At 40.4% G+C, this 26,950-nt stretch overlaps 1 protein-coding gene across 1 annotated transcript in view; it reads left to right on the top strand.

Moving 5' to 3' along the window:
• The window catches only part of NRG3 (neuregulin 3), a 923,439-nt gene that overhangs the window by 787,540 nt on the left and 108,949 nt on the right, over positions 1 to 26,950 (top strand). Inside the window, exon 4 of the mRNA XM_039546067.1 lies at positions 10,977 to 11,003. Coding sequence (XP_039402001.1) covers positions 10,977 to 11,003 — 27 coding nt within the window. The remainder of the gene's footprint in view (positions 1 to 10,976; positions 11,004 to 26,950) is intronic.

Raw genomic sequence — 26,950 nt, 5'->3', positions numbered from 1 at the left:
CCTCTTAAATAACCTGGATACAAGAAAAAAAATAGCATGTACTGGAAATGTAAAAAGGCAAAAGTGTTCCTTCCTGATGGGCTATGGTGGAGGGGATAGGGAACAAAACCAATCAAAATCTCTCAAAATGATTGAGTGGCTTAATGGGTTAATCCTGATAACGGGATAGCTCAGTGGTTTGAGCATTGGCCTGCTAAATCCAGAGTTGTGAGCGCAATCCTTGGGGCAAAAATCTATCTTGGGATTTGTCCTGCTTTGAGCAGGGGGTTGGACTAGATGACCTTCTGAGGTCCCTTCCAACCCTGATATTCTATGACTTTGGGGAGGGGAGGAAGCTTGGACAATGAGACTCCCTATTGAAATAGAGAAATATCCTTGTCCCAAAACACCCTGGGCTCTATTTAAATCAACAGATACCAATCTGGGTTCAAAAAGCCAGTTGCTTTGGTGTAGATATATAACTTGTCATATTGCTAAACATCATTAAATATACTAACAGGGTGAACACTATCTAATACTAACCATCATAAACCATAATGGAAAAAGAAATAGAAAATACTCTTGTAAATTGCCAGGAAAAGATGCTGTTCTTATCCAAGCACCTGTGAATTCTTATTCACTTGAGTCTGAGACAGGTTAGACAGGGACTATATCTATAAAATAAACGTCACCTTCTTCCTTCCTGCCACATATGGCTAGAGCATTTTAGCTGCCCCAGTGTAATTCACCACAGATTTGTGATCACATTTCCTCCACCTAGGGCAATTTAACTAATCCTATGAGTTAGTTGGTGGGATTCATTGGAGAGGAAAGTACATTGCTCTAGCACTGAGAGTTGTCTCCTCTTTGCCAAAGTCAGCCTAACCTTAGAACAGATTATAATGGCCACAGCAGCCCCTGGAGAGTATTTTCTATTCTAGTTCTGTCTTTTATTGGACAGTGCCATTTAGAGATGTACTTTATATTCTCATTTACTTGGTGGATTAGGGGGCAGCTGGGATAATAAACCCTCTCTTTTGAATTGGGGAAAGTATCATTTCAATATGACTGTCAGGAAAAAAGCTCTGCAACTCAGATATAGTGTCACATTTTCTCTTCAAGGTAGTAATAAATTAATCCATTAGTGAGCCCAAGTGTATCCTCTGTTATGCTCATTAGTAGGTATTCCCAAGTGCCTATGTATTTATAAAGTGTAAATTAAAGCGACTTTAAGACTAGCAACAAATACACACAGTGCAAGGACCATAAAGCACAGCATTTTCCCCACATCAGCAACTATCTGTTTAGAAAGGAACACGTAACATTAAATATTAAAATGAATAACCTTCCCATCTTGGTAATATGTTAGGTCTTCAGAACATAATGATTCAAAACAGAGCAGAAATCACAATAATAAACTATGATACAGTCACATTATTTAGTTAATGACCCAGTCTTTTGGAGTGATGCATGGACTTCAGCAACATAATATCTGTTGTATACATTTTTTGTTGATTTGAGTCCTTAAAGTAACTACATTATTTGATGGTGAATTACAAAATCATTCCTGTGGATTCCTCTAGATTTATACCAGTCTAGGTTAGAATCAGATTAGGTGGATAAAAAAGAATGTTACGAATGTTGAGGGTCTCATGCATTGCAAACCAACAAAGGCTAAGGAATTCAAAGTTGAGTCTTACAGCTTTCCTTAACTTATATCTCAAGGGGGAGAGAGGGGTAAATATAAATATTTTAAATGGTATTGGGACTCTTTTAATTCCTTTTTCACACATTTGTCCCGGTAATTTTTAGCCTGCAATATGTTTGCATAAAATAGTCTACAAATAATGAACCATTCCATGAACATCCTAATCTCATTGTTGATGGATAACTTGTGAATGAAAAAAATTCCTTGCAAATAGTCCAACCTGTTCTGCTCATGCCATTGTGGGCAGAAATATCTAATGAATGCAATTTTAGCCTGCTATCATTCCATCATTTTACCTGCTCTTTGATTCTTCTTCCCCCTCCCCTCTTTCTCATTTATCTTTTATTCCTTTCTCTATAGATCAAATGTGTGTATATATATATATATATATATATATATTATTCTTAGGAAACATAAGCTCTCTAGTATGTCCTTTATTAGTACTGAAACCAAAGAGCAAAGAATGAGGGGACAATAAGACACTGATATAACAGAGCATGAAGAGACACTAGTAACAACATTTAACATAATGTTAAAATAAAAATATACACTTCTAAAATAACCTATTCAGAGTATGATCCAGCTTCCACTGAAAGCAACAGAAAGACTCTCATCGATCTCACTGAGAGATGGATCAGGCCCTATTTGCAAATTATAGACCACCCACATTGTTTTAAGTCCTTTCCCTGCATCTTCCCTTTTATTCACCTCACTAAATCCTGGTAACAACACAAAACACCATAAAAAATCTCTGCAGCAATTTATGTGCTCAGTTACACTTACGCATTGAAGTCATTGGATTTTCACAGGTATGACTGAGAACAGGAATTTAGCCCTCTATTTCAAATGTAAAGTCTGTAGCACATCCACAATTCCTGATGATTGTATTAATATCATCCTTGCAAGCATCAGGTGAAATTCTGCTCTTGGTTACAACCATGCTGAAGCATTGACTTTCAAAAAGCCTTTGACAAAGTATCCCACTAGAGACTATTAAGGAAACTAAGTAATCATGGAGAGACAAAGTACTGTCATGGATTAGAAACTGGATAAGAGACAGAAAACAGAGCAGGAATAAATGGTCAGTTTTCAACATGGGAAGTCTTGAAGTCAATGAGACTACTCATGAGCTTAAAGTTAAATATGTGCATAAGTGCTTTGCTGGAACAGGACCTGGGACCAGCATTGTTTAATTTATTTATTAATGAAAGGGGAAGTGAGCAGTTAGGTGGGAAAATTTGCAGATGACACACAGTCATTTAGGTTATTCAAGACTGGAAAAAGTCCAAGGAAATCTAGAGGGACATAACAAAGCTAAGTGAATGAAGAGCATAATGATACAATTCAGTGTTGATAAACATAAAGTAAAGGATAACATAAGAAATAATCGAAACTATTCATAAATGTTGCTGGGTTCTAAAACCAATCTAAAACCAACATTCAGGGAGAAGCCCTCAATATCCAGGTGGACTGCACAATGAAAAAGAGCACCCCAGTGAAACCTGCACATGGGAGACCTAAGGGATGAAATCTCAGGAATCCATGGGATGCCTGCACCCAAAGCTGCATTGTCTAAAGTAGGGGGGTGAGGGTTGAGATTGTAGTATGGACTCTCAAAAAAACTCTCTGTTTCTTCCACAGGTGTATGGACTCTCAAAAAATACTCTGTAGCTTCCACAGGGTGGGTAGGTGGGTGCGGGTGTAGTTAAGTGCCCTCCTTCCATGTGGGAGGGGAGAGTTCTATGTAAAAAGGGAAGAGTTTTCCGGGCCACTGAAATGAATACAATGGTTAACATTTTCCAAACCATCTGAAGGACTTACAAGTCTAAGTGCTATTGAAAATCTATGAGATTTAGGCACTTAGAAAATGGGACTTAGGAACATCACATGGAGGCTTTTGAAAAACTTACCCAATATTATTATAATACATATATGCCTCATCTGGAATACTGTGTTCATTCGTGCTCAATCTATTGCTAAAATGACATGGCACCGAACTAAAAAAGGACACAGGGACACTTTGAAAAGAATGGGACATTTATTTCAGCACAGTATTTACCATTCATATGGTATTGTCAATTATTCCCCAAACTGGAAATTAGAGACACCTACAATGTTGCTGTATATTTAATTGTGGGTGGTAAATGTCTGGTAGCAAAGTAATAACACATTTATACTGTCCTGCGTACATGCAATCATTTTGCAGCAGCCAGGTATTTCATAAGAAATATGTTTCCTTTCAGGCATTCTGAAAGTTCTTCAAAAGCAGGAAATGTTGGCATTAATTTAAATAAATTGACAATTCAAGGAGCTAACAACATTTTCCAAAAAAGGACCCACTCTGAGAGGAAATCACAGCATTGTCATTATTGCCTTTGAAATCTGCTATTGCATTTTTTGTAAAATTGTGCTATGAATGCTTTGGCTGCTGTGAAGAGAGAGAGTACGATGCCAATATGAACGCAGGGGCCATTATCTCTTAAGTTGCAAATTAATTTTGATCATTAACATTTTATAGGGTATGTCTGTGTTGCATTGCAGCTGAAGATTGATTTCAAGATGTGAGGAGTGTCTCCCTGGTAGGATCGTCTACCCACCAGAGAGAAAGTGCTGACACTCTGTGTGCGCATGCGCGCACGCACACCACTTTGTATCCATAATGGTGGTGTATCACACTACTTCCATACTTACTATTATGTAAAACTTACCTTTTGGCTCATAATCAGATGCTCTAGGTTGTTTACCAAATGAACATGTTATTTATAAAATGAAATTAAATGGTACCCTTATGTTCACTTCTGTTTTCCGGAACTTGGCTTTTTTCTCTTGTGTTCCATGGATGCAGAGAATGAAGAATATTCAGAATAGTTTACAATTGTGCATTTGGTTATTTTGTGACTGAAAGAGCAGAGACTCCAACCCTCACTTGCCCTCCTCCATCCCTCACTCTGATTTTAGTCCCTTTCTGCATTTCAGTTTGTTGTGTGATATCTGAATTTAGAATGTAAGCTCTTGGAGGCCAACACCGAGGGCCAGCTTCCCTACCACCTCCCAACTTGTTGTCATTTACAGCTATGCAAAGTGGGTGAAGAAAGCTTCCAAAACAGAATAGTAGCATTCCTTCCTTCCCTCCCAACCCCAGCCCTTGCCTCCTTGTACAGGAGTAAAAGACCACAAAAAGAGTAGAGCAGTGGAGCATGAGGTTTTGTGACTCCGCTAGTTCTTATGATGTGCCCAGCACACTTTGAGTGCTCAGAAATGATAAATACAAATACTATTTACTTTCTAAAGGTCAGATTGGCCCTTGTCTATCATGGCCTCATAAGGAACAGGCAGGAGTAAGGACTCCCAGACATGTTGCATGTTCTGTGTTAGGGCTGCCTGGAGCAGTCATGATATTTGGTGGAGTGCTAAGATTGTTCCTCAGATGTTATTCCCTCCCAAGGGTAAAACTGTGTGAGGAGGGGCAGGAAATAGGTGGAGTCATGGCTCTACCTCCCATGACTGGCTGGCTGGCCATGTAGAAGGGAAGGGAATATGCTGCACCCCATAGAGGGGTCTCACAAAATTGATCCTTCCTCATCAAACATGGGGAGAGCCCCTTACTATGGTCTGCATGGTAAAAGCCCAATCCAAGCCTAGGTTCCCATTGTACAGGGACCCTCAACGTGTAAGTTACAGTTCCCTGATTCTTTGCCCTGGTCAAAGCACAAGTAAGAGCTGCCTGGGAGTGACAGCTGATGATGGCTGGGGATTGCCAGAGCTCATTATGTTCTAGCCACTGCCTCCGTCATGCCTCTCCGTCCCTCTAATATGCCCCATGGTATCGGTTGGTTACACTTCTCTACATATACTGGGGTCTCCCACAGAAAAAGGGTATTCCCAGCAGAGGATTTAAGGAAAGTTTCCACTTCCTTATATCACATGAGACTCTATTCCTATGTTTGCTCGAAGTTAGACATTACAGTATATGGACTTTATTTCAGTAGAGTCAGTATTTGCTCTGAGCTTTTCAAAAGAGCTTTTTTGTCCTCTCTTGTGTCTATTCCAAATAAAGCCAACCTGGGAAACAACCATTTTATCTTTTTTGTCCTGGTACTGGCAACTACACCTCTTTTCCTGTAGAATGTAAAAATACTACTGGGTGAACAATGGAACTGATTGGTTTACTGAATGACTGCTAAGATTCCTGAACTCATAGCCATCTAATATTTTATTTCATATCAAAACCACAGACTGCACTCTCTAGTAAACACCACTGCTGCTGCGGCTGCATTGATATTAAGGAAAATAAGTCCTTAATGTTAGCTGTTGGAGGAGACTTTGTATAAAGTCAAATTCCTGTATAATGAGTCTTAGAGGGAAGAAGTGTGTGTGCATTGGGGGGTGAGGGGGGATCTGGTTATATTCAGACTTATGTAAATTGCAGCCTAGCTTGTCTTATCTGCTTGTGAAGATTTATGATGGACAAAGAAACCCTTCAAGGCCCAGTAGTCAGGAGATTCTGATACTATTTACTAATTCAGGAGTGTATGGCTGCTGCTGCTATCAAGGGGGTTAGTGAAATGGGGCTCCTTTAAATCATTAATCCTGAAATGTAAACAGAGTGATTATGTTAGAGTATTCAAGAAATATCCTTGAAAAAATTATTGTAAATGCTAAAATATATCCCAGTAGGGAATATGAATGTTTCTGCATTCATACTTTAAAAAAAAAGGGAACACCTGATTTATAGACAGAAAAAATACAAATAAAAATTGGTGCATTGCAGAAGCATTTCAGCATTGCTTCTGTGATGTCTAGCAGCCTCCTAGGTCAATTCAAAACATGTAGTCCTTAGGGCTATATCAGCGATCATCTACAGCAGTTCTCACTTCAGATAGCAGTTAGAATTAGTCTGGGTATCAACTAACCTGCCCTGAATGACTTATCTGAATAAATATCCAGACAATTCCAGTTCTCTGTGCCTAATTTATCCATTTAGAGAAAGTGGTAACAATGATTTTAAAGAGGCTATCAAGTGACATAATAATCATCCTAAAGAAAGGACTTGTATCCTATGCTTACATCTTGGGGAAGGGGAGAGGTCGGAGAGGGAAGAGGGATTCATCAAATATTCCAGTGTGGGTAGAACATCATATGTGCATTGAGTCAGCAAGAGGTTTGTTTTATTTGTTCTTTGGGGCTTTTTTTCATACCCAGATACCTTCTTCTAATTTCTTGTAGAACTAGGAATAAGAATATCATTTGGCACCTGGGATATTGGTCTGTGAATGCTTATTTCAGATAGACTCCTTTTCATCATAATCTGTAGAAAAAAGCTTTGTCAGCAGTATATAATGCCAGTAGCTGATGTTGCTTTTTAGGCATATGGGATATATAAAATGCCACTACCTAACATTTCTCCACCCCTGTTTCCCATCCCTCACAAATGCCACTAAAAGTTAGTGATTTCATTGCATTTTGAAGTAGCCTAAATAATTATTATAATAGCTTTCTACTGATCTATAGAGAGCTTCTCACAACGTTAGAAAAATCTCTCTACCCCTTCATGGAAGGGTGGATATATCACATGCACTTTTTAAAGAAAAGCATACCAGCAGACTCTTGAAGGAGACTGCAGATTGCTGATGAAAAACATTGGGTTTTTTTATGCGATATGTTTGACCCAGTTTGGGAAAGATAATTTTTTATCAACTGTTCTGCCATAGACTTAAAGACAATATGTCTTGGTCTTTCTTTATAACTGAATATTCTTAGTCCCTTGGAGACCAGACTAGAGCATTTGATCGCCACTATAATTTTTTAAAGTAAGCAGATGATGGCTTAATAAATATCTTTATTTAATTTACAATGTTTAAGGAAGAACATAAAATAAATATTGTGTGATTTGCAGACAAATAATATATGCAAATTGTGTATGTACACATGTAATATCACATAATTAAACCTGAAAATTTTGGAAGGAAACTAATCTTATTTCTATGAATATAATATGTGCTGAGATTATTATCCACTCATATAGTTTATGATCCCATATGCATTCATACATTTATACTTTTGAACATAATATACCCTATCTATAGATGTGAACGGCAATATATAGCATTATAAAATATAAGATGCATATATGTGTGACCTATGTATTTCATGCTAATAATGAAAGAAAAGTGTTTGGGATTATCTGCATAAACCATCTGTGGATTCACCAATCCTGAGTAATGTATCCATCCCAAACTCATTCTGATAAGACTATGCCACATGACACTATCCAACGTTCTTTCTCCTAGCTATACCACATAACACTATCCGATGTTCTTTCTTTATAAAATGTTTGTTGTGCATTTTGCATAACCATACTTGTTCTCTGTAGCAGATACCGTAAAGAAGATATGATCATAAATGAATTCAGCAAACTGGAGTCTGACAAATTTTCCAAGTAGTAGTGTAGCAAAACTAGCAGTTTCCAACTATACATAAAAAATGATGGAGTCTAAATTAGCTGTTACCACTCAAGAAAGAGATCTTGGAGTTATTGTGACTAGTTCTCTGAAAACATCCACTCAATGTGCAGTGGCAGTCAAAAAAGCAAACAGAATGTTGGGAATCATTAAGAAAGGGATAGATAATAAGACAGAAAATATCATACTGCCTCTATATAAATCCATGGAACACCCATATCTTGAATACTGTGTGCAGATGTGATCACCCCCTCCCAAAAAGATATATTGGAATTGGAAAAGGTTCAGAAAAGGGCAACAAAATGATTAGGGGGATGGAATGGCTCCCGTATGAGTAGAGATTAATAAGACTGGGTCTTTTCAGCTTGGAAGAGTGACGGCTAAGGAGGGATATGATTGAGGTCTATAAAATCATGACTGGTGTGTAAATAAGGAAGTGTTATTTATTCCTCCTCCTAACACAAGAACTAGGGTTGACCAAATGAAATTACTAGGCAGCAGGTTTAAGACAAACAAAAGGAAGTATTTCTTCACACAACACACAGTCAAACTGTGGAACTCTTTGGCAGAGGATGTCGTGAATGCCAAGACTATAACAGGGTTGAAAAAATAACTAGATAAATTCATGGAGCATAGGTCCATCAACAGCTATTGGATGGGCAGGGATGGTGTCCCTAGCCTCTATTTGCGAAGCTGGGAATGGGCAACAGAGAATGGATCACTTGATGATTACCTGTTCTGTTCTTTCCCTCTGAGGCACCTGGCATTGGCCACTGTCAGAAGATGAGATACTGGGCTAGATGGACCTTTGGTCTGACCTAGTATGGCCGTTCTTATGTTCTTAGTGTGGTGGATGATTGGGTCCCTGGTTTTTCAGTAAGCACCATGTGATTTCACATCGCATTCAAAGATATGGAATCTGGCATTGATGTGACGGAGACATGGCTGAACTTAGCTGGTTTTGCTTTTGGAAAAAAAAACTGTGCTTGACTTCATTGTGTATAAACACTTCAAGATCAGATTCTTAACAGTGTTCAGTTCCTCCTTGTGCTACTGATATTTATTTTTAGTTAAATGTGAAAGTTCAGTACATCCAGAACCTTTTAAAAGTACCGTACTAAACATATCTGAGAGAGATTTGAAAGCGCACAGAATACCCAGTATTTTTATTCATGATGTTCTGTATATTGCTGCTGTCACTCTGGATAGTATAGAAAGAAAACATAATGCACAGTTAACTGTATTAAAGGCCAAGGCCACTACTTTTACTGAAGTACAATAACGTATATTGCAGCTCTACCTGGCAGAAGCAGTCCCTGTAGGAATCAGAGTCTGAGCGCATCCAGCATGTGCTCTGGATCCAAGATGTAATCCCCAAGCACAACTCCCAAGCATATATAGCTAAATCCTGAGCCTGTGAGCAAGTTTCATCCTAATTCATTTTAGGATTGTGAATGCAATTATTTTTAATTCCATTTTTCCTACATATTATACTTGCTAAACTACCAACCTTGCCAAATACCCAATGGGTCTCTCTGTATTGTGATTATTTGCATATACATGAAAAGAAGCAGACAGCAGTTAAAATACCTTCATTTCACATCTCCAGGAGAAGGATGGTGAGATGATTTTCCAGCAGCCTGTGTTATCTCTGTGCATATTTATAGCACATTGTTGTCTAGAAGTGGTCAATTTTTTTCCATCAAACTGTCTTTTGCTGGAAATTTGAGTTGTAAACAAAATGGAATTTTGTATGAAAAGGGCATGCTTTCTGCAGAAAATTGCTAGTTTTCATAAAAATAAAACAAACCAACTAAACAGACAAAAAAAAATAGCCTGAAAACCTCCAAATCAAAAAATGTTTAGGCCAAAACCTAAAAACATTTGGGTTTGGACAAAAATGTTCAGCTTTTGCTATTTCAATGACAAGTTGAAATTTTCCATTGGGAGAAAAAAATCTCTACAATTGGGAGTTGCACATGTGTAGTAACTGAAAACATGACCCTCTTTTTTCACCTTTTTGTTTTATTTAATCCTAAATATGTTTTTTGGAGATTAACTTTAGATACCAAGTTTTGAAACTGTTGGCCAAAGCTTTCTGGGTCTGATTTCCTGTTGCTCTGCACCTAGTATAGTCATTTATATCACCATAAAATGAAAGTAAATTATTACCACATCAGAATGGTAGCATTTTAAACCTATTTTGAAAATGTTCAGCTTTTGCTATTTCAATGACAAGTTGAAATTTTCCATTGGGAGAAAAAAATCTCTACAATTGGGAGTTGCACATGTGTAGTAACTGAAAACATGACCCTCTTTTTTCACCTTTTTGTTTTATTTAATCCTAAATATGTTTTTTGGAGATTAACTTTAGATACCCAGTTTTGAAACTGTTGGCCAAAGCTTTCTGGGTCTGATTTCCTGTTGCTCTGCACCTAGTATAGTCATTTATATCACCATAAAATGAAAGTAAATTATTACCACATCAGAATGGTAGCATTTTAAACCTATTTTGCCAAGTATAAAAGAAACTATAATGAACAAAACTGTGCCACTTCGTCACCACATTCATTTGCTTAAATGTTGTAGTTCCATCCCCTTCTGTCTAGATCCTCCTCTCTTTAGATTGTAAATGCTAATTGTCAGAGATTGTCCCTTTTCTGTATCTGTACAGCAACCAGAACACTGGGCCCATGCTCCCATTGGGGGCCCTAGGATGTTAGCATAATATAAACATTTAATGATGATGATTTGTGTGTTATTTGGGCCCAATTCTGACATTTTCCTGTCTGTCTTTGTTTTTCTTTTCCATGCTTTCCTCGGTATAGCAGATCACTTAGGAATTGAATTCATGGGTAAGTTTTCACTTTTCTTCCTTTTACTTACTAATGGTGATCTCTTGGGAGTAAGTTCATTACCAGTTGAAGCCAGTGGAGAGGCTGTCATTGGAGTGGTCACTCAGGGCCAGATTTTTAAAGATATTAATGTACCTACAGGGATTTTTAAAAGCACCTGGGTGCCTAGCGCTCATTGATTTCAATGGTTGTTAGGCTCCTAGATGCTTTTGAAAATCCTTCTAACATCTACTGAAATCCAAGAGTGTTAGGCACTAAGATGCCTTTGAAAATTCAGCTAGGCACCTGAATCCCTTTAAAATCTGGCCCTACATGTTTACATTTGCAACACGAGTTAGATTTGTTTATTAAATTTTGGATTATCTCACAATCTCAGCCTCATGCTCCCTGAGTATTGTGGGGGTTAAAAATTCCAAGTTCCCATATTTTATTTCTGTGTACTCTAGCACAACATAGTGTGGAAAATAATATTCTGTATCATGGCAATGGAGAAGATAATGCTGTGTATAAGATGTTAGGCATTGGAAAAGATTCAGTAGTAACATATCTGTCTTGCTGAAAGAGTACTGCAAATGTTAAAATGCTTTTAAACTTGATGTTTTATATAGAATTAATGTAATAAAATGGTAAAATTTAACTGAGGCTGAAACAGGCTATTGATATTTCAGGAAGATAGTCTGAAGAGAAATAATAAGTTAGCTATTAACTTTATTTTTTGGACAAAACCCTTTATTCAAAGTAGGGGGAAATTTTGAATCATGGAAATCACTACACACAGGTTTAGGAGCCGAAAGAAGTACATCCTTTTGACTCAGATGCTTAACCTGTAAGAGAGCCACCAGCCTGCGGGAGTGCTGAGTTTACCCAGTCAAAGCCCCACCTGACAGCTGATGTTCAGCAGATAGCACAGACACTTTCTTTAAGAATCTCAGGCAAATCCTTAGCAGAGTTAGAGAACAAACTCATCATTTGTGCAAGGCATTTTGCCTAAACCAGTAAGTTAAGGTTGCTAAAATCTGAAATGCAAACTTTATACAGTATTCCTTAACTAATCTGTCTCTTGCTCAGATTATGCAGCTATGCCTTCAGTTTATCTTGCTCTAGATTCATATTAAAAGTAACATGAAACAAAATATTGTTTTGACATAATCATGCAGGAGCTTTATTTAAAACACACGCACGCATGCACAAAAAACCCCCAGTCCAGATAGCAGTAAACACAGAATTTGGAGATTCAGAAGGGCTTTAAGGTAAAATTTGGCCACTGCTTTCACTTTATTTAATTATCTCATGATTTGTAACCTATATCAAGACACATTCCTATTATTTAAAATCAGAAATTTATTTAAGCAGTGACAGGAGGTAAGTTTTTTTAAAAAGAATTTGTTTATATTTTTACATCTACATGTCAGTAATTAATAAAACTCCACATTGATAAACTGACAAAAGAAGGGCCCTGCCCAGCAAACGCTATCTCGGGTGAGCAGCCCTGCTCATGTTAGTGTTGTCGCTTTCACCTGCATAAGGGTTTGCAGGATCCGGCCACACAGGGGGGAAATGTAACTATTTCAAGTCTTCTCAGTTTTTTCACGCCTTCTAAACACCTTAACCAATTTAGAAGAGACTTAAGCAAAGGTAACTTAGTATTAATCAGGTCACAGAAAGGCACAATGTGACCCTATAAAAATCAAGAAACTCAGAGTGTTGGATGAAACTCAGGGCTCAGTTCCTTATTGCACCTGAGCAGAACTAAGGCACAGTAGAGAGTGGGATCTGATAGGCCTATAACTGCAAGTCTAGTCCCAACATAAGTTAAACTACAGGGGAAGGGGTGTTAACTTCAGAAGACCTTCTGTTTGCAGAGAGTCAGGTGTGGTGGAATCTTGCTCTTCCACACCTCATCTGCTACTATCTCCTCACTGACATACTTTCTCCACATCCCCTGCCTCCTCTCCTTGCCCTTGAAACACCTGTCCAATCCTAACCCTTAATCAGGGTGATGGATCACCAACATGGGGAGGGGTGGTAGAGATGATGTAGGACATAGAGACACACCTTCTCCAGCTTTTCATAAAGGTGATTCCAGGGGAAATATCCAGCTCGTGTGGGCCCACTGTGCTTTGTATAAGCAGTGCTAAGGGAACTTAAAGGACCAGAGAATCCAGCACTCTGTTCTTAACTCATTCCCTCCCAGAGTAACAGATTCCTTGAGCCATATAAGCAAGAAAGCATGAGTGAAGCATTATATATATATATATGTATACTTATAATATGGTTTGCAACTCATGATTATTAATCTATAAAGACTGGTGGTTCAGTTCATTCAAATAAAATTTGGATGCTTAAGAGCCCAGTGGAATTAATAGAAGTATCTCCACTGATCAGTGGAGATACATAACTGGACATTGGTCCTTGTGGTGCATTGCACTCATCTCTTCCCAGTCCGGGCCTTCTTTGTGTATGTGAGTTCAGGCACTCTGGCTCCTTTAAAATTGGAGTAGTTGGACACATGACTAGGAGCAAGCAGGTGATCTACAAGAAGCAAGATATGAGGCATCCTGCCTGAAAAGGCAGGGGCAGTAGGCTGGACACTCAGCGAGAGGCAAGCTCTAGTGTGGTCTTTCCATAATACACTGGTTACCAAAGGGGAAAAGCATATCCTCTTCCTGTACATCCAGCAAAAGCTGGGAAAGACTCACGTGGTTAAGACTGAGTATGTTGAGCTTATTTGCTTTTGTTTTAGAACTTGTGTTTGAAACCAGCTGATGAGTTTTCTCACTGGCTTACAGGGTGTTTGAATAGGTCCTAACTGTGTCTAAAGCCTGGTCTACACTAGGCGTTTAAATCGGTTTTACGAGTGTAAAACCGATTTTTTTCTACACACCAACCACACACTAGGAGGCACTTATATCGATTTAATGGCTCTTTTAAATCGGTTTCTGTACTCTGCCCCGACGAGAGGAGTAGCGCTAATGCTCGGTATTAACATATCGAGGAATAGGGTTAGTGTGGCGTGTCGCGGCTATTGGCCTCGGGGCGCTATCCACAGTGCACCACTGGCCGCTCTGGACAGCATTCTCAGCACGGATGCACTGGCAGGGTAGACAGGAAAAAGCCCCCTTGAATTTTTGCTTCATTTCATCATGAGCCGACAGCGGAGGCTCATCATCATCCTCATCAGCCATCAGCAGCACAGCAGCACAGGTGACCACCACAGCAGCACAGCAGCAATTGAGAATCGAAAAGAGCAAAAAAGAAAAAGAAGCCCCCTGGGCATGGATAGAGATGGGTAAGGATCTGGGGGGCTATGATTCAGAGCTAACAGAACTGCAGAAAAAAGAGAGAAAAAGAAAAGAATGAAAAAGAATTTGAAAGGCTATGACTGCTAAAGGCTACTGGGGAAGGAGTGAAAGTTAAGAGTGTGCAGAGCAGAGTAAAGAAAAGCCCAAGCAGAAAAGAAAACCAGAAAACCAAAGAGGGCAGGTCGAAAAAAATGCCAGGTCTTCAAAGCTTGCCTGCATGCTGCGCTGCATGCAATTTTAGGGACTGTGGATTCCCCTGTGTGGACCGGAAGGTGGGGGTGGGCTCTCTGCATGTCTGAGGAAGATGGCAGAAGAAGAAGAGGAAGAAGAGAAAGAGAAGAAGAGAGAGAGAGAGAGACCCACCAGCACTCCCAGCAGCCAGGAGCTTTTATTTTACTTTTAACACCTGACCTCCCAAGCCTCCAGCCCAACTATTGCAGAGAATGGCCCTGGAAGCCCTGAGGAAGGTGTACCCTTTGCAAATAGCTAACAGTGTTTTTTTTAGCCTTTTTTTTTAATTTTTGATTTGCCCTGAGGACTTAGGATGCATTAGGATGGAGTAGTTGAGAAAAGTTTGTTAGTTAGTCAAGGATGTTTGAGGAAAAGGGGGGAAAGACAGAAATCCTCCTCTCTCCATCTCGATCAAGCAGCCTTTGCAGAGAAGGAAGGGCAGCAGCATCTCCTTCTTCTGCCCACTGGTAGGACACTTGCATGCCGCCATATGGCAAGTAGCATTGTATCAGGCATCGGCAAGCATGCGCATGGGATGGTCCCGGGACTGCATAGCATCCGCTGACATCTGGCATTCTTTATCTTCAATTATCATCTATCCTGAATTCTCTCAGTTTCAAACCTGGCTGAGTAAAAATAGGATATTTAAGTTAAAATTCAGGGGTTTATTTAAGGGGTTGGCAATTTTCAAAAAAAAAACACTGCTGCAGCAGCGGGGAAAAGGGGAGGAGGGGCCGATGATCTTGGGAGTTTTCTGTGATGTCACCGCGTCCCTCTTCCAGTGATTGGCGGGGGTGGGGGGGGAGGGAGGGGGGAGCGGAGAGCAGGGAGGGAGCGTGCGTGGGGAGGGGGGGTGGGTAAAGGGGTGAGATCACTGAGAACCATGGGCTGATGCATGGCCTGACCTGATGCCTGGCTGAACCTGGTGAACTGTGTGTGATGCCCAAGAGCAGCAATGATGCACTGTGAAGATGAGATGAAAAAAATGCAAATCTATGTAAAATGAAAAGTTGAATTCAAACAGTAAGCTGAAAATGTATGTGCTATGTATCTTTCTAAATATTTATCTTGTAAAAGAGTATAACCATTGTTCTATCTCCGTCTCCTTTCTCCCTAGCATCCTCCTCCATCCAAAAAGAAAGAAGAAGCGAAAAGAAGGAGAGAGGAGAAGATGCGAGATGAGATGAAGAGATGGAAAGAGGAAGTGAGAAGAGATGGAAATGAGTTCAAATGAAGAGTACGAGGTGGTTTCAAATTACAGGAAAGAGGCAGAGAGGAGGAGGAGGAGGAGGGCAGAAGAGAGGAGGCGGGCAGGAAGACAGGCGGAGAAAAAGCGGAGGCGGTGCAGGGCGGCAACGGTGGGGCGGCAGGCTCATGCAGCTCTGGCGGTGCTGCGTGATCAGCTCCTGGGAGCTGCGCAGGGAAACTGAGGAGCTCAAGCTGGCCCTCCCTGCTGGACCTCCCACCCTCCTCACAGCCACACCGTCCCTCCCTGCCCCCCCTCCCCCTCCGTTCCCCCCCTCCCCGCCCGCCCACCTCACCACCCCACTCCACCCAGGCCAAGGTCACTCCACTCGATCCCTTTTTTCTCCCAACCCCCACCCTCCTCTCCTTTTTCCCTTTCTTATACCCCTCTCCTTTCCTCCTCTTTTTCCATGAAGCATAAAATAAAAATGATGGATTTTTAAATGAGAGGAACTTTTTTTAAGAAAAAATGAGGAGGTGGAGCTTTTTGCTCAACAAAGTAGTGGACTGGGTTGGGTGAGCATCAAACACAGCAATCAAGGGGCTTCAACAGTTGCAATACACACACTGTACCTGGCCATTGCTGCTTTGCCTGCCTCTGATGTGATTGCACTCTTGGTCCTCTCTCGATTCAAAGCTTCTCTGCGCTGCTCATTGTCTCCCCAGGTGATTCGCAGAGATTGTGTCAGTGATTCCCCACAACTCTCACAGTGATTCACGAGAATACCAGAAGCAACACAGAGATTGGGGAGAAATACTTGGCACTACAGTGATTGGTTAGTGCACCAAACATGCCGAACACCACTTGGCCAGCCAAGTCTCCACAGCGAGCCCTGTAAGCCATGCCAGTTCCATTAACAGCCAATGACCACTGTCTGCCCAGGCTGCCTGTGCTCAGCTTCATGAGCCATGGCATCAAGGGCACTGCTGGTGCCCAGGATAACGGGTGGCTTCATCAACATCAGGCCGGGTAATTTTTTCAGGTCTGGGAAGTAAGTCCATGGCCAGCCATGCTGCCCTCCCACCTGGATGCTACTGGTTTGCTCAAGAACTTCCCTGGCCATCCCACGTGGATGTTTGTTGAACGCCCCTTTGTGATCCGCCTTGCTGCCCCCACCCATGAAAAGTACCCCTTCCGTAAGCACCCTGCGTGCTACCCTGGTGCGGTTCGTGCTGGGATTGCCTCCATCTATCGGTGCCACCCAGGGATCGCTTCCCATTGCAGATCAGCCACTATGGCCTGCATATTTTCAGCCACGCCATCCACTATGGCAACACGCATTTCCAGCTGTACTTGCCTTTGGCCAGCCAGCCTTTAGCAGCCCCCAAGTCAATTTGTGATTGCCCCAATTGATTCCCGCTGCTGTGGTGTCACTGTGCTGTCAGGGCTTCCACCACTCTCTCTACTGTGGCTGCTGCTCTCTACTGGGGCTATCTTTCTCTGAGGGCCTGTCAGGGCAAGTTCTGGTCCACCACTGGAATCATTTCAACAAAGAAAGTTGCCCAGCCAAAAGTGCCCACCAGTGGTTGCAGTTTGCAGCTGCAAAGTCTCATCCCACCTTTCTTCCCCACATCCCGGGCCAGATCTCCAGCGCGCCACCCAAATTCAAATCATTGACCAAGGCCCTGGGGCCCGCGGGGGCCTCAATTCGCCGTGCCGGCTCCAGTCATTACCCCTCCTGCTGTGTCGTATCGCTGCATGTATCTGCCATTTACTGTGTCCGTATCGATCACTGTGCGCGAGTGCGCCGAGTCCGCGATTGCGTTCTGTCTGCGAGTGCTTGCGAGCTTGAGTGCGCGAGGTATTTAAAACATTCTGTGTCTGCCGCTGAGGGAGGTTGGGGAAGCAAAAATGTGTCCAAAGGACAAGGCTGAGGCGGCTGCAGGAGGAGAGGGGAAGGAGGGGAGAGAATGCCAAGGGGAAGGGAGGGAGCACTCAACTAAGAAGGGCCATCAGGCACTGGGAATCACAGCCAGGGGAAGAGGGGATGGAACTAGGACTCATGGGATGGCACCACCGATTTAAGCTGTTTAGTGGGGCTACACCACCATATTTTACGTGGTAGTGTCCACACCTAAATCATCCAGATCTTAAACTGGAAATCTTACGAGACAGGTTTTCTCATAAGACTTTGTGATAAATGAAGTGGGGGCAGTAGCTCCCTTTTATGTACCCCCAGGCAGCCAGTAGCTATAAAATCCCTCTTAGTAGCTGTTCTCTAATTATTCTACCTGTAAAGAGTTACAAAGTCTCACTCCCTTTTAGTAGCTGTTCTCTAATTGCTCTACCTCCAAAGGGTTAAAAATTCTCACTGCTTTGCATAGATAAAAAGAAGTGAGTGGGCACCTGGACAAAAGAGCTAATGGGAAGGCTAGAACTTTTTAAACTTGGAAAAAGACTCCCCTTTTGTCTGTCTGTTGTTGTTCTCCTGGGGAGAGGTGGACAGGGCAGCAGCCATGCTGTAAGACGCTTGGGCCAGGTATGAAAAAATCATCAGTAGCGTACCTAGAAATTACTCATTTAAAAACCCAGATATGTAAGTAGATCAGGAAATGTCTAGGAAGATGCAAATAGGTTTATCTCTTTTATTTCATTATGGCTTGTGGATTCCTCTGTGCTAACCCCAGGTGCTTTTGTTTTGCTTGTAACCTTCAAACTGGACCTCAAGAAAGCTATTCTTGGTGCTTAATTCTTGTAGTGGCTCTTTTAAAATCTAGCAATAGCCTAAGTTCCCAGATGTATTTTCTTTCTTTTTCTTATTAATAAAATTTACCTTTTTTTTAGGAACAGAATTTTTGTGTTTTAGGAGGCTTTGTGCACATGTTGTTTAATTAGCTGGTGTCAACAGCTGATTTCCTTTGTTTTTCTTTCTCAGCTCTTCCCTGGGGGAGAGCGGGGAGAGGAAGGGCTTGAGGGTACCCCAAAGGAAGGAATTCCAAAGTGCACCTTCCTGGGCTCTCAAAGGGGTTCTGCACTTGGGTGGTGGCAACATCTACCAATCCAAGGTCAAAGAAAAACTCTAACCTTGGGAGTTTAATACAAGCCTGCAGTGGCAAGTATTAATTTTTAGAGTCCTCGCGGGCCCTCACCTTCTGCACTTGAAGTGCCAGAGTCGGGAATTAGCCTTGAGAGACTTAATGTGGTTGCAGTCAGTATAGAACAGGAACTTCAAAGTGCATGCAAGAAAAGTAAAATATTTTTAGAAAGGTTGCCTACATTTTTATAGTTCTTTATTTATAAAGTAAAAACAATTTTACAAATCTTTACCATAAGTATATAAAATACAGTATTAATCATTATAAAAAGGAACTTTCTATTTTATTTGCAGTGACGTGTGCTTGATACAGAAGTGAAGTGTAAAACCTTGACTCAGTCATTCAAAGCTTTTTGTGCACGTTTAACTTCATTACTGGAAGAAGAAACCAATTTAATCAGTGCAATTGGTTCCATTAGTAAAGTTAAACATCTACATAAGTCTTTGCAGCATTCAGGCTTCACTGTAAAATCCTTCCTACATAATCCAAGACACATCATTTCTGGGTATTCTTTGTGTGTGTGAGTACAGGCATATTAGGGACCTAGCTCTTTGATCTTCAACTCCATAGAAAGATTTATTTCTAAAGTTTCTTTGTATTTAAGAGGAAATATTAGTACTTCCAGCTGTGTGAACATTTTCACTGCTATAGCAAAACTTTCACACTTGACATCTTCGCTGTGATTTAGTAAAAATGGTGGTGTGGGAGGCTGGAAAAGGTGTGATTTTACTTTATTAATACCATTTCATGAGAATTTATCCAGAAAATCACAAAAATGATGCCACATAAAGGACGCCGGGTGAAATTTCTCACTGTGTTACAATTTTGAGAATGGTTTAATAATTTTGCCACTAATCTGTCATAAAATGAAATTCGGGATTTGTACACGACATTAATAGTGACCCAATAATGAGAGAAGCAACAATAAGCAAGTGCATGACAGGGAAAGTTGGTTTGCATGAGAGGTAAAGATCAAGTCTCATTTTTGGTATCAGCTATTGTGTTCTCTAGATGATATTGCCTGTACAGATATGCTGAATGTTTGAATGGCTGGACTTCAGCAATGTTGCTGGCTTCACTTTGCAGGGCTAATATCATTGCACATAATTTTAGAATCAGGAGAAATAGTTGTTTACAAATTGTTTAAATGAGGAAAATTATATTTAACAACCTTGACGTATTCCTTTACATTTTCACAGTAGAAACAAAATTCTGTTACTGCATGCACACATGTGCAGCTTCTATTAAATTCAGTGGAAGCCATGTGAGCACAAGAGAATAGAGGTTGGCTTTGAAAATGGGCACTTTTGTACGGTGATCAGAAGTACCAGTTTTTTGAAACTCCAAATGATGATGAAATGCTTTATGCTCCTCTAACACTTAAAAAGTGGAAATATTGTCTTGTGATTGAGACACTGGACTGGGACTTGAGATCTAGATTCAATTCCCAACTCTGCTACAGACTTCATGTATGGCCTTGGCCAACTCAAATAATCTCTGTGTGCCTCAATTCCACATCTGTAAAGCTGGATAATAATATTGCCTTTCTCTTATCGTTTGTCTGGCTTGTCTATTTAGATTGCCAGCTCTTTGGGACAGATGCTGTCTCTTACCATGTGTTTGCACAGTGCATAGCACAATGGTGATCTGATCTCAGTCGGGGTCTCTGGCAGTGCTACAGTAATACAAGTATATAGTAATAATCTTCCATATGAGGCTCTCAAAGCACCTAGAAAGGGTACCAAATAAATTTTCTAGCACTTCTGCAGGTAGGAGGGCTGGTAAGCAAAGATTAACATGATGAACCACAAACAATTTTGATCAAAATATAGTCTGCATATGTAAATTACATAAAGTGTTCATGTCGGGGAAGGGTGGGGTTTTTTTTGTTTTGTTTTGTTTTTTGGTCAGTAGGATATAAAGTGGTAGATGAATGTTGGTGCTCAGAGAGCAGGTATCATTCACCTAATAACAAACCTTAGAGGTTCATTTATAGTACTGAGTAAGAGTGGAATACGGGTATCGTAATCTTATCATTGTTACATAATACAAATTTAAAATATGGAAGTGAACCAAAGATTCTCCCACAGGAACAACAGGAGACTGACTGCTAATGGAAACAGACTCATACAGTTGTTTATTCCCACCGTTGGTAATACAAAAAGTTACAGTGGGCTACAAAATCAAGATCTTCAGAAATAAACAACATACTGAGCCACAGTAATCTGCATTGGTGATTGTGATGTCCTATATAGGGACTAATAGGGTAGAGCCAAACTAAGGTGTTCATGCTCTTGATCATATTGTACAGGAGAAAAGGACAAAAGGAAACAGCAGTGAATTAACGAATCCCTGCAGAGGCAAAGAGAAAGCCAACCACTGCTGGAAATGCTGTATGACGACCATAACTAATGTCCCATCGTGCAGAGAAGAAAAATTAAGGACAAAGGATGGAGTAGTGGTTGAATGGAGAAACGAATAAGCTGTGACAGGAACCAATAACCCTTTCAACAGTAAGGCCTTAGCACCTAGTGAGAATACCCACATGTCTAGACTCCTCAACTCTTGTTATGCCACAGCAGTACATGATGGGATACAGAGGTAAAATAAAAAGCCTCATGCAGGGACAAGAAAAAATCTATTGAACTACTGATGAAAACATAGTTGTTATGCAAGAGGAGTCCTCCTGCTAGGGCTGTTAGGAGCCAAGCCAACATCAACTATATAAATGAAAATTATGAAATAACAACAGAAACCTACCCATGTGTAACTGCAAAATAAATATTGCAGCTGCAGAGGAATGTGCAGCAGTATGTATCTGCAAAACCAATTGGCGACTGGCATTTCTAGTCTGTTATGATTACTCCTGATTTACACTGGTGTGAAATGTGAATCAGCCCCAAGAACCATTTAATTAGGGCCTTGTCCAAAGTAAATGTTCTTCTTTAGAGATGATTCACATTTCACACCACTGTAAATCAGGAGTAAGTTGGTGGAGTTACACCACAGTAAAACCAGAATGAAGGCAGAATCAGGTTCTTAATTAATCAGGCATAACAACTCACAGAAATGAACTAAGCAGAGCAACAAACTAAAATAGGCATAAGATACCACTAAAATTATTCTTTGTGGATCTTCTTGTCATTGTGAATATGTGTAAAGAATTCCCATTGTTCATATTCTAAGTATTAAAAAAATTGTCCATATCAGAAAAGCTGGTGCTTTCATTTGGTTTCTTTAGCTGACACCTATGTAACAGCATTCTCTGTTTTCAACTCTTCTGATTGTGACAGTGTGTGACCACTGTTATCATGTGAGTAAGACTTAAGGAATACATGATGTGGTTAGCTAATCTATTCTCTGACCTTGAATTTTATCATCCACTGTAACAGACACATTTTGATTCACAACGCCAGTAATAACAGATTGTATTTGCTGATGGGCAGTATCAGCTAAACTAAAAACTGAATATTTTTGCTGTTTTGTGTAAATAAATAAAAGGCAAAATTTACTGGTTTCAACACAGCTCGCAATCTATACAGTTTGTTGGCTGGGCTACACACCTGCAGCAAGGTCTTAAAGCAGCAAATAAACAAATAAAAATAAATACCTGGGACAGCATTGAAGGGGACTTTGCTATCATTGAACATTGTTGCCCAGGTTCTCTGCTGGTGTAAGTTGGCATAGCGTTATTGATTTTAGTGGAGTGACATTGATTTACATCAGCTGAGAACCTAGCTGTATGTACTCTAAAGGTAATATATTCCAAGTTCAGATTTTCCTGGATTCCACTTTTTACAAATAAGCATATAGATCCATTTTTTATAGTAATTTCTTTAGGGCATGAACCATGATTTTACTAAGTTGCTAAAGAACTAGGACATGACAGAACAAGTTACAAGTTCCAGGAGAAGGAAGAAATCCAACCTTTTATTGAACCATCAAGGTGTGCATCTGTTTAAATTGAATACCCATGTGACAATTGTAAATCTGTGCTGCTGTGGTTTACCAACAGCCAGAATATAAGCATGCAGGTCACACCCTGTCTTCTGTTGCCCAGTTACTTCTTGCAGTGACCCCCAGAATCTCCCAGTCATGAATTCCCCAAAACTGTCTGCCTTGCAGTGTCCAGCCTTCACAATGAACACTCTCAGAAGTTAAATCTGCTGCTCTTTTAAGGAGTCAGTACACTACAGCTTATTAACTTAACTGGGGTAAACACATCCTTCCCTTCAGACACAGCATTGAGTTGGTTTATAGTAAAAACAAAATGAGTTTTATTAACAGAAGGACACTGGGAAAGTGATACCAGGTAGAAGAAATAAATATAGAAATAATTACAAACAAATAAAAGGAAAACATGCTCCTAAAACTAAAATGTAATCAGCTATCATTCTTGTTGAAGATGATTTCTTTACTTCTCCAGTGTTGATTGTCTGTTCCAGCCAGGATCCACCCTTACAACATCAAAATGTTGGTGTCTTTGATCACTTGAGAGATGGATACCCTAAAGTCTTTCAGCAATTCCTTAAATCTCCAAAGTTTATCTTTGAAGTCCTCCTGGGGGCTCAGCTTTGCTCTGCTTGCTGTGTCCTCCAGGGAGCTAACATCTGTCACTTTTGCAGTCTCCTGTGATTTTACAATGCAAATGATGGTCTTGTAATCTCTGATGCAAATGAATAGTCCATTGTCCAGGTCTCTGGTCACACCTGGCTTGGTTTGCCAGTGAGCCAGAGATATTTGCCTTTCAGTTTGTCTGAAAAAGAAAATACCCATTTCATCTCCTTCATCTGTTTAGTCTCCAAAAGATAATATCAGAGTGTATCCATAATTTCACCCAAACCACTGTTTCAGACATTTCACAGTGATATTAACAATCAATGTGTTATTAGCTTTCAACTGACAAGATGACACCCAACTAACTAGGATGACAGCAATGTGTGAGGTGTATTGAGCGAGTCAGGCCCACTGAGTTTCACTGTACCTATGGCATTGGGGTGCTCTGAGATCACAACCATATTGCTCCTTAAGCCTTCTGCTTCCTTACTCAATCCCACCCTATTGTTTGTTACCCTTACTCATTGTGTCTTTTCTAAAATTAGCTCAGAAGCTCTTTGTTGTAGAGACCATGTCTTTCTATGTGCTTTGTGACATGCCCAGATTTTTATGGGTACTTCAAAATAATAAGAACAAATAATAGCGTGCTGAGGCATGGCATGACTTTGGAATTTTAGCCCAAACATGTTCATAAGGGTGGGGTGAGACTTATGTCATTCTCTCCAAAAGCTTCATGCTGAGCAAAATGGCCACCTAGCACCTAGAGAATGAGATTTAAACTGTTGATGGAAGCAGGGGAGGTCTTCAGGGACTGTGAGAAACTGGTGTTAGTGTGTATGGGGATGAGGTGAAAGAGAAGCCCCTGTGGGTTGAATGATAAACAACACAGATTGCATCAGGCTAAGTCTACAAAATGTTTAAACTGGTGTTCAGGGCTGATGCCCGATTTGGGGAAAATGTAGTCCTGTGTGTGACTTGCGACCTGTTGTGAGTCTTTTGTTCAGAATTACCCTCTCTATTTGTCTCTGTGTTGTTTTTTCAGTTTGTTTCCATTTTCCCAACAAATTATCTTCAATTACCTTAAAGTGCTTGTGAAGAACAAGAAAGGGATTTACACTGTATTTAGTGTAGGTGGATTATGATCATATATAGCAACTATTTCCCCTATTGACTATTTTACCATTAAAACTGTCACTTTGTGGATTACATGGGCAAAATTATTCTAATACATTTAATTTACCTTGATGACCTTCCTCTCCCACTTCTGATGTGACAATATATTCAGCTTTCTTCAGGAGAAAAAGTCTATGTGGGTGTGGTTGTTCCTTCCTCCCACCCCTGACATATGTGTATTTCTGTCATGGTAAAATTCCAGGAAATACAGAAAGTTTTTATGTATGTATTCAAAAGCCAAAGTTTGTTAGTTTTGGAGTTTGCAAAAGGGGTATAAGTCCAAAAATGTACATCAATATGGCTTCATTAACGCTGCATATAGCCCTTACTATTGTATCATTTTCCATGGGCAAAATGAGAGAGTGGGGGGGGGGGGGGCAGAGGGAGGGAGCATGGGGGTCTGTATTGAGAACAACTTATTGTCTGTGGATTAGGAAGGAATATTTGTGGGGCCTTAAACAGTTGGATAATTCATATAAAGTTACAGGTAAGTGTTTTCACGTTCCTCCTACTCCAAATCTCTTGGCTGTTGTGACCAACGCTGTGCATTAGAACGCACAATCTCCCATGTTGTCACACTCAGATAAAAAGGACTATGTACATCTGAGCCCAAATTGTGGGAAAAGTACACAAGCAATAATGCATGCCTAATGTGTGTACACAGTGTATATGATTGATTGTGTAATTATATGCCAAATATGTATATATTTTGTGGGTATTTTCTGTTTTGGGCTCGGGCGTGTATGCCCCTTGGGCTTCTGCGTGGCTGGTACATCTCAGTGCTGAACACTATTTATCTCAAAATCCAGATAATTCGATTCCATGAACAGTGAATGCACAGTTGTGCATTTAAATGTGACCTTTTATGCAGAAACAAGGTGGATGAGGTAATATCTTCTATGATACCTCACCCACCTTGTCTCTCCAATATGCTCGGACCAGCACAGCTACAACAACCTTTAATGCAGTGAGTTTCACAACCTGCACTTTGAATGGGATATTTAGGTAAATAGTTGATTTAGCCTGAGAAATGGCTGGCACTGACAGACACCACAGGACAATATTGATGCCATCAGATGGCTTATTATCGGAAGGTTCTACTCCAAGCTTTGCAAACAGTATGTGAAAGGTAGCTCATATATTTTGAGCATCACTATAAAATGGCCAGCAGGAAAGAGGCTGAATCCTCTTACCAAACCGGATGGCATGGCAGAAGTAGAACTGTTCTTAGATGAGACTATCTGGCTTTTCTGTTAATTGGTACCAGGGGCCTGGGAAGCAGCCTTGGAGGTGGTAAGTACAGCACATTCCACAGGTGAATCCAGAGCTCATTGTTACTCTAGTTACTTATTACTTGTTTCACTTTGCTCTAGCTGTAAATTTGCCCCTTACCATGCACTAAAGTATTTCCTACAGGAAGCCATGATCCTGAACACCAAAGTTCTGCCAAATTTGTGTAAGTATGAGGGCGCTGGTGCCACTTTGCCCCTTCTCCCAATCACAGGTGCCATAGTGCTGGCAATTGCATCCAGCAGACCATACCAACATGGTGGGTGATCATGCCTGGGAGCATCTACCTACCATACAATGGTAAGTACCACAATAAATGTTCCCATGACACTGGTGCATTTGTAATATATGTAAAAATATGTAATGCTACTGATGTTTCTGAAAGTGAATTGAATCTTTCTGTGTCCTCTATGTCTAGAATGAGTAAAAAGGCTGTTCCTCCACTAGTTACTGGAAGAGGAAGAGAAGGGTAAGCAGTGTGAAAATATTGCCAATGCACTGTAGATGCCTTTGAATTATTACTTTTATGTACCCTTTCTTTTCTTTTTCAGGAGCAGCTGAATATGACAAGGTGGAAAAAGTGCTGAGTGGTAGCTGCTGCTGCTTGTTTTTAATACAGTTATTTGCACATGCATTCTGTAGTTGTGTTTCATGATACCCTTCTCCTGCACCTTGAATGTGTCTTCATCTGTGTTTTGAAACTAATGTGACCTAGGCTGGAGGCCATTGTTATTCTATAACCATTGAATGGTTTCATGACATCAGCCTTTGCCTCTGATTAGAAACAAGTGAGTGATGGTACTACAGTTTCCCATGTAATATACAAATTAGTCATGCTAAGCATCAGCCCAGGGAAAAATAAAACGGTATATGCAGAATACTTAAGCAAAGCTTTAGTAATGATGTTGTCAGTATCACAGCCTTCCTGCATGTTCAGATTATGGAAGTGTGTTTGTGTTCTGTAATGTAAATCTTCTCATCTTTGTTACGTGTCGTTGATGACAATCAGGAATTTTCCTCAAAAAGTATGGATACAGCATTTTTCAGGTATCATTTGGTGATGTCTATATACTTTGTTCTTTTTGGCCATAGCCGTTAAATCAGAAATCCCTT

Source organism: Mauremys reevesii, linkage group 7, assembly GCF_016161935.1.
Source record: "Mauremys reevesii isolate NIE-2019 linkage group 7, ASM1616193v1, whole genome shotgun sequence".
Taxonomy (NCBI): domain Eukaryota; kingdom Metazoa; phylum Chordata; order Testudines; family Geoemydidae; genus Mauremys; species Mauremys reevesii.
Note: the sequence above shows the minus strand (reverse complement) of the source record. Positions and strands in the feature narration are given on the sequence as shown.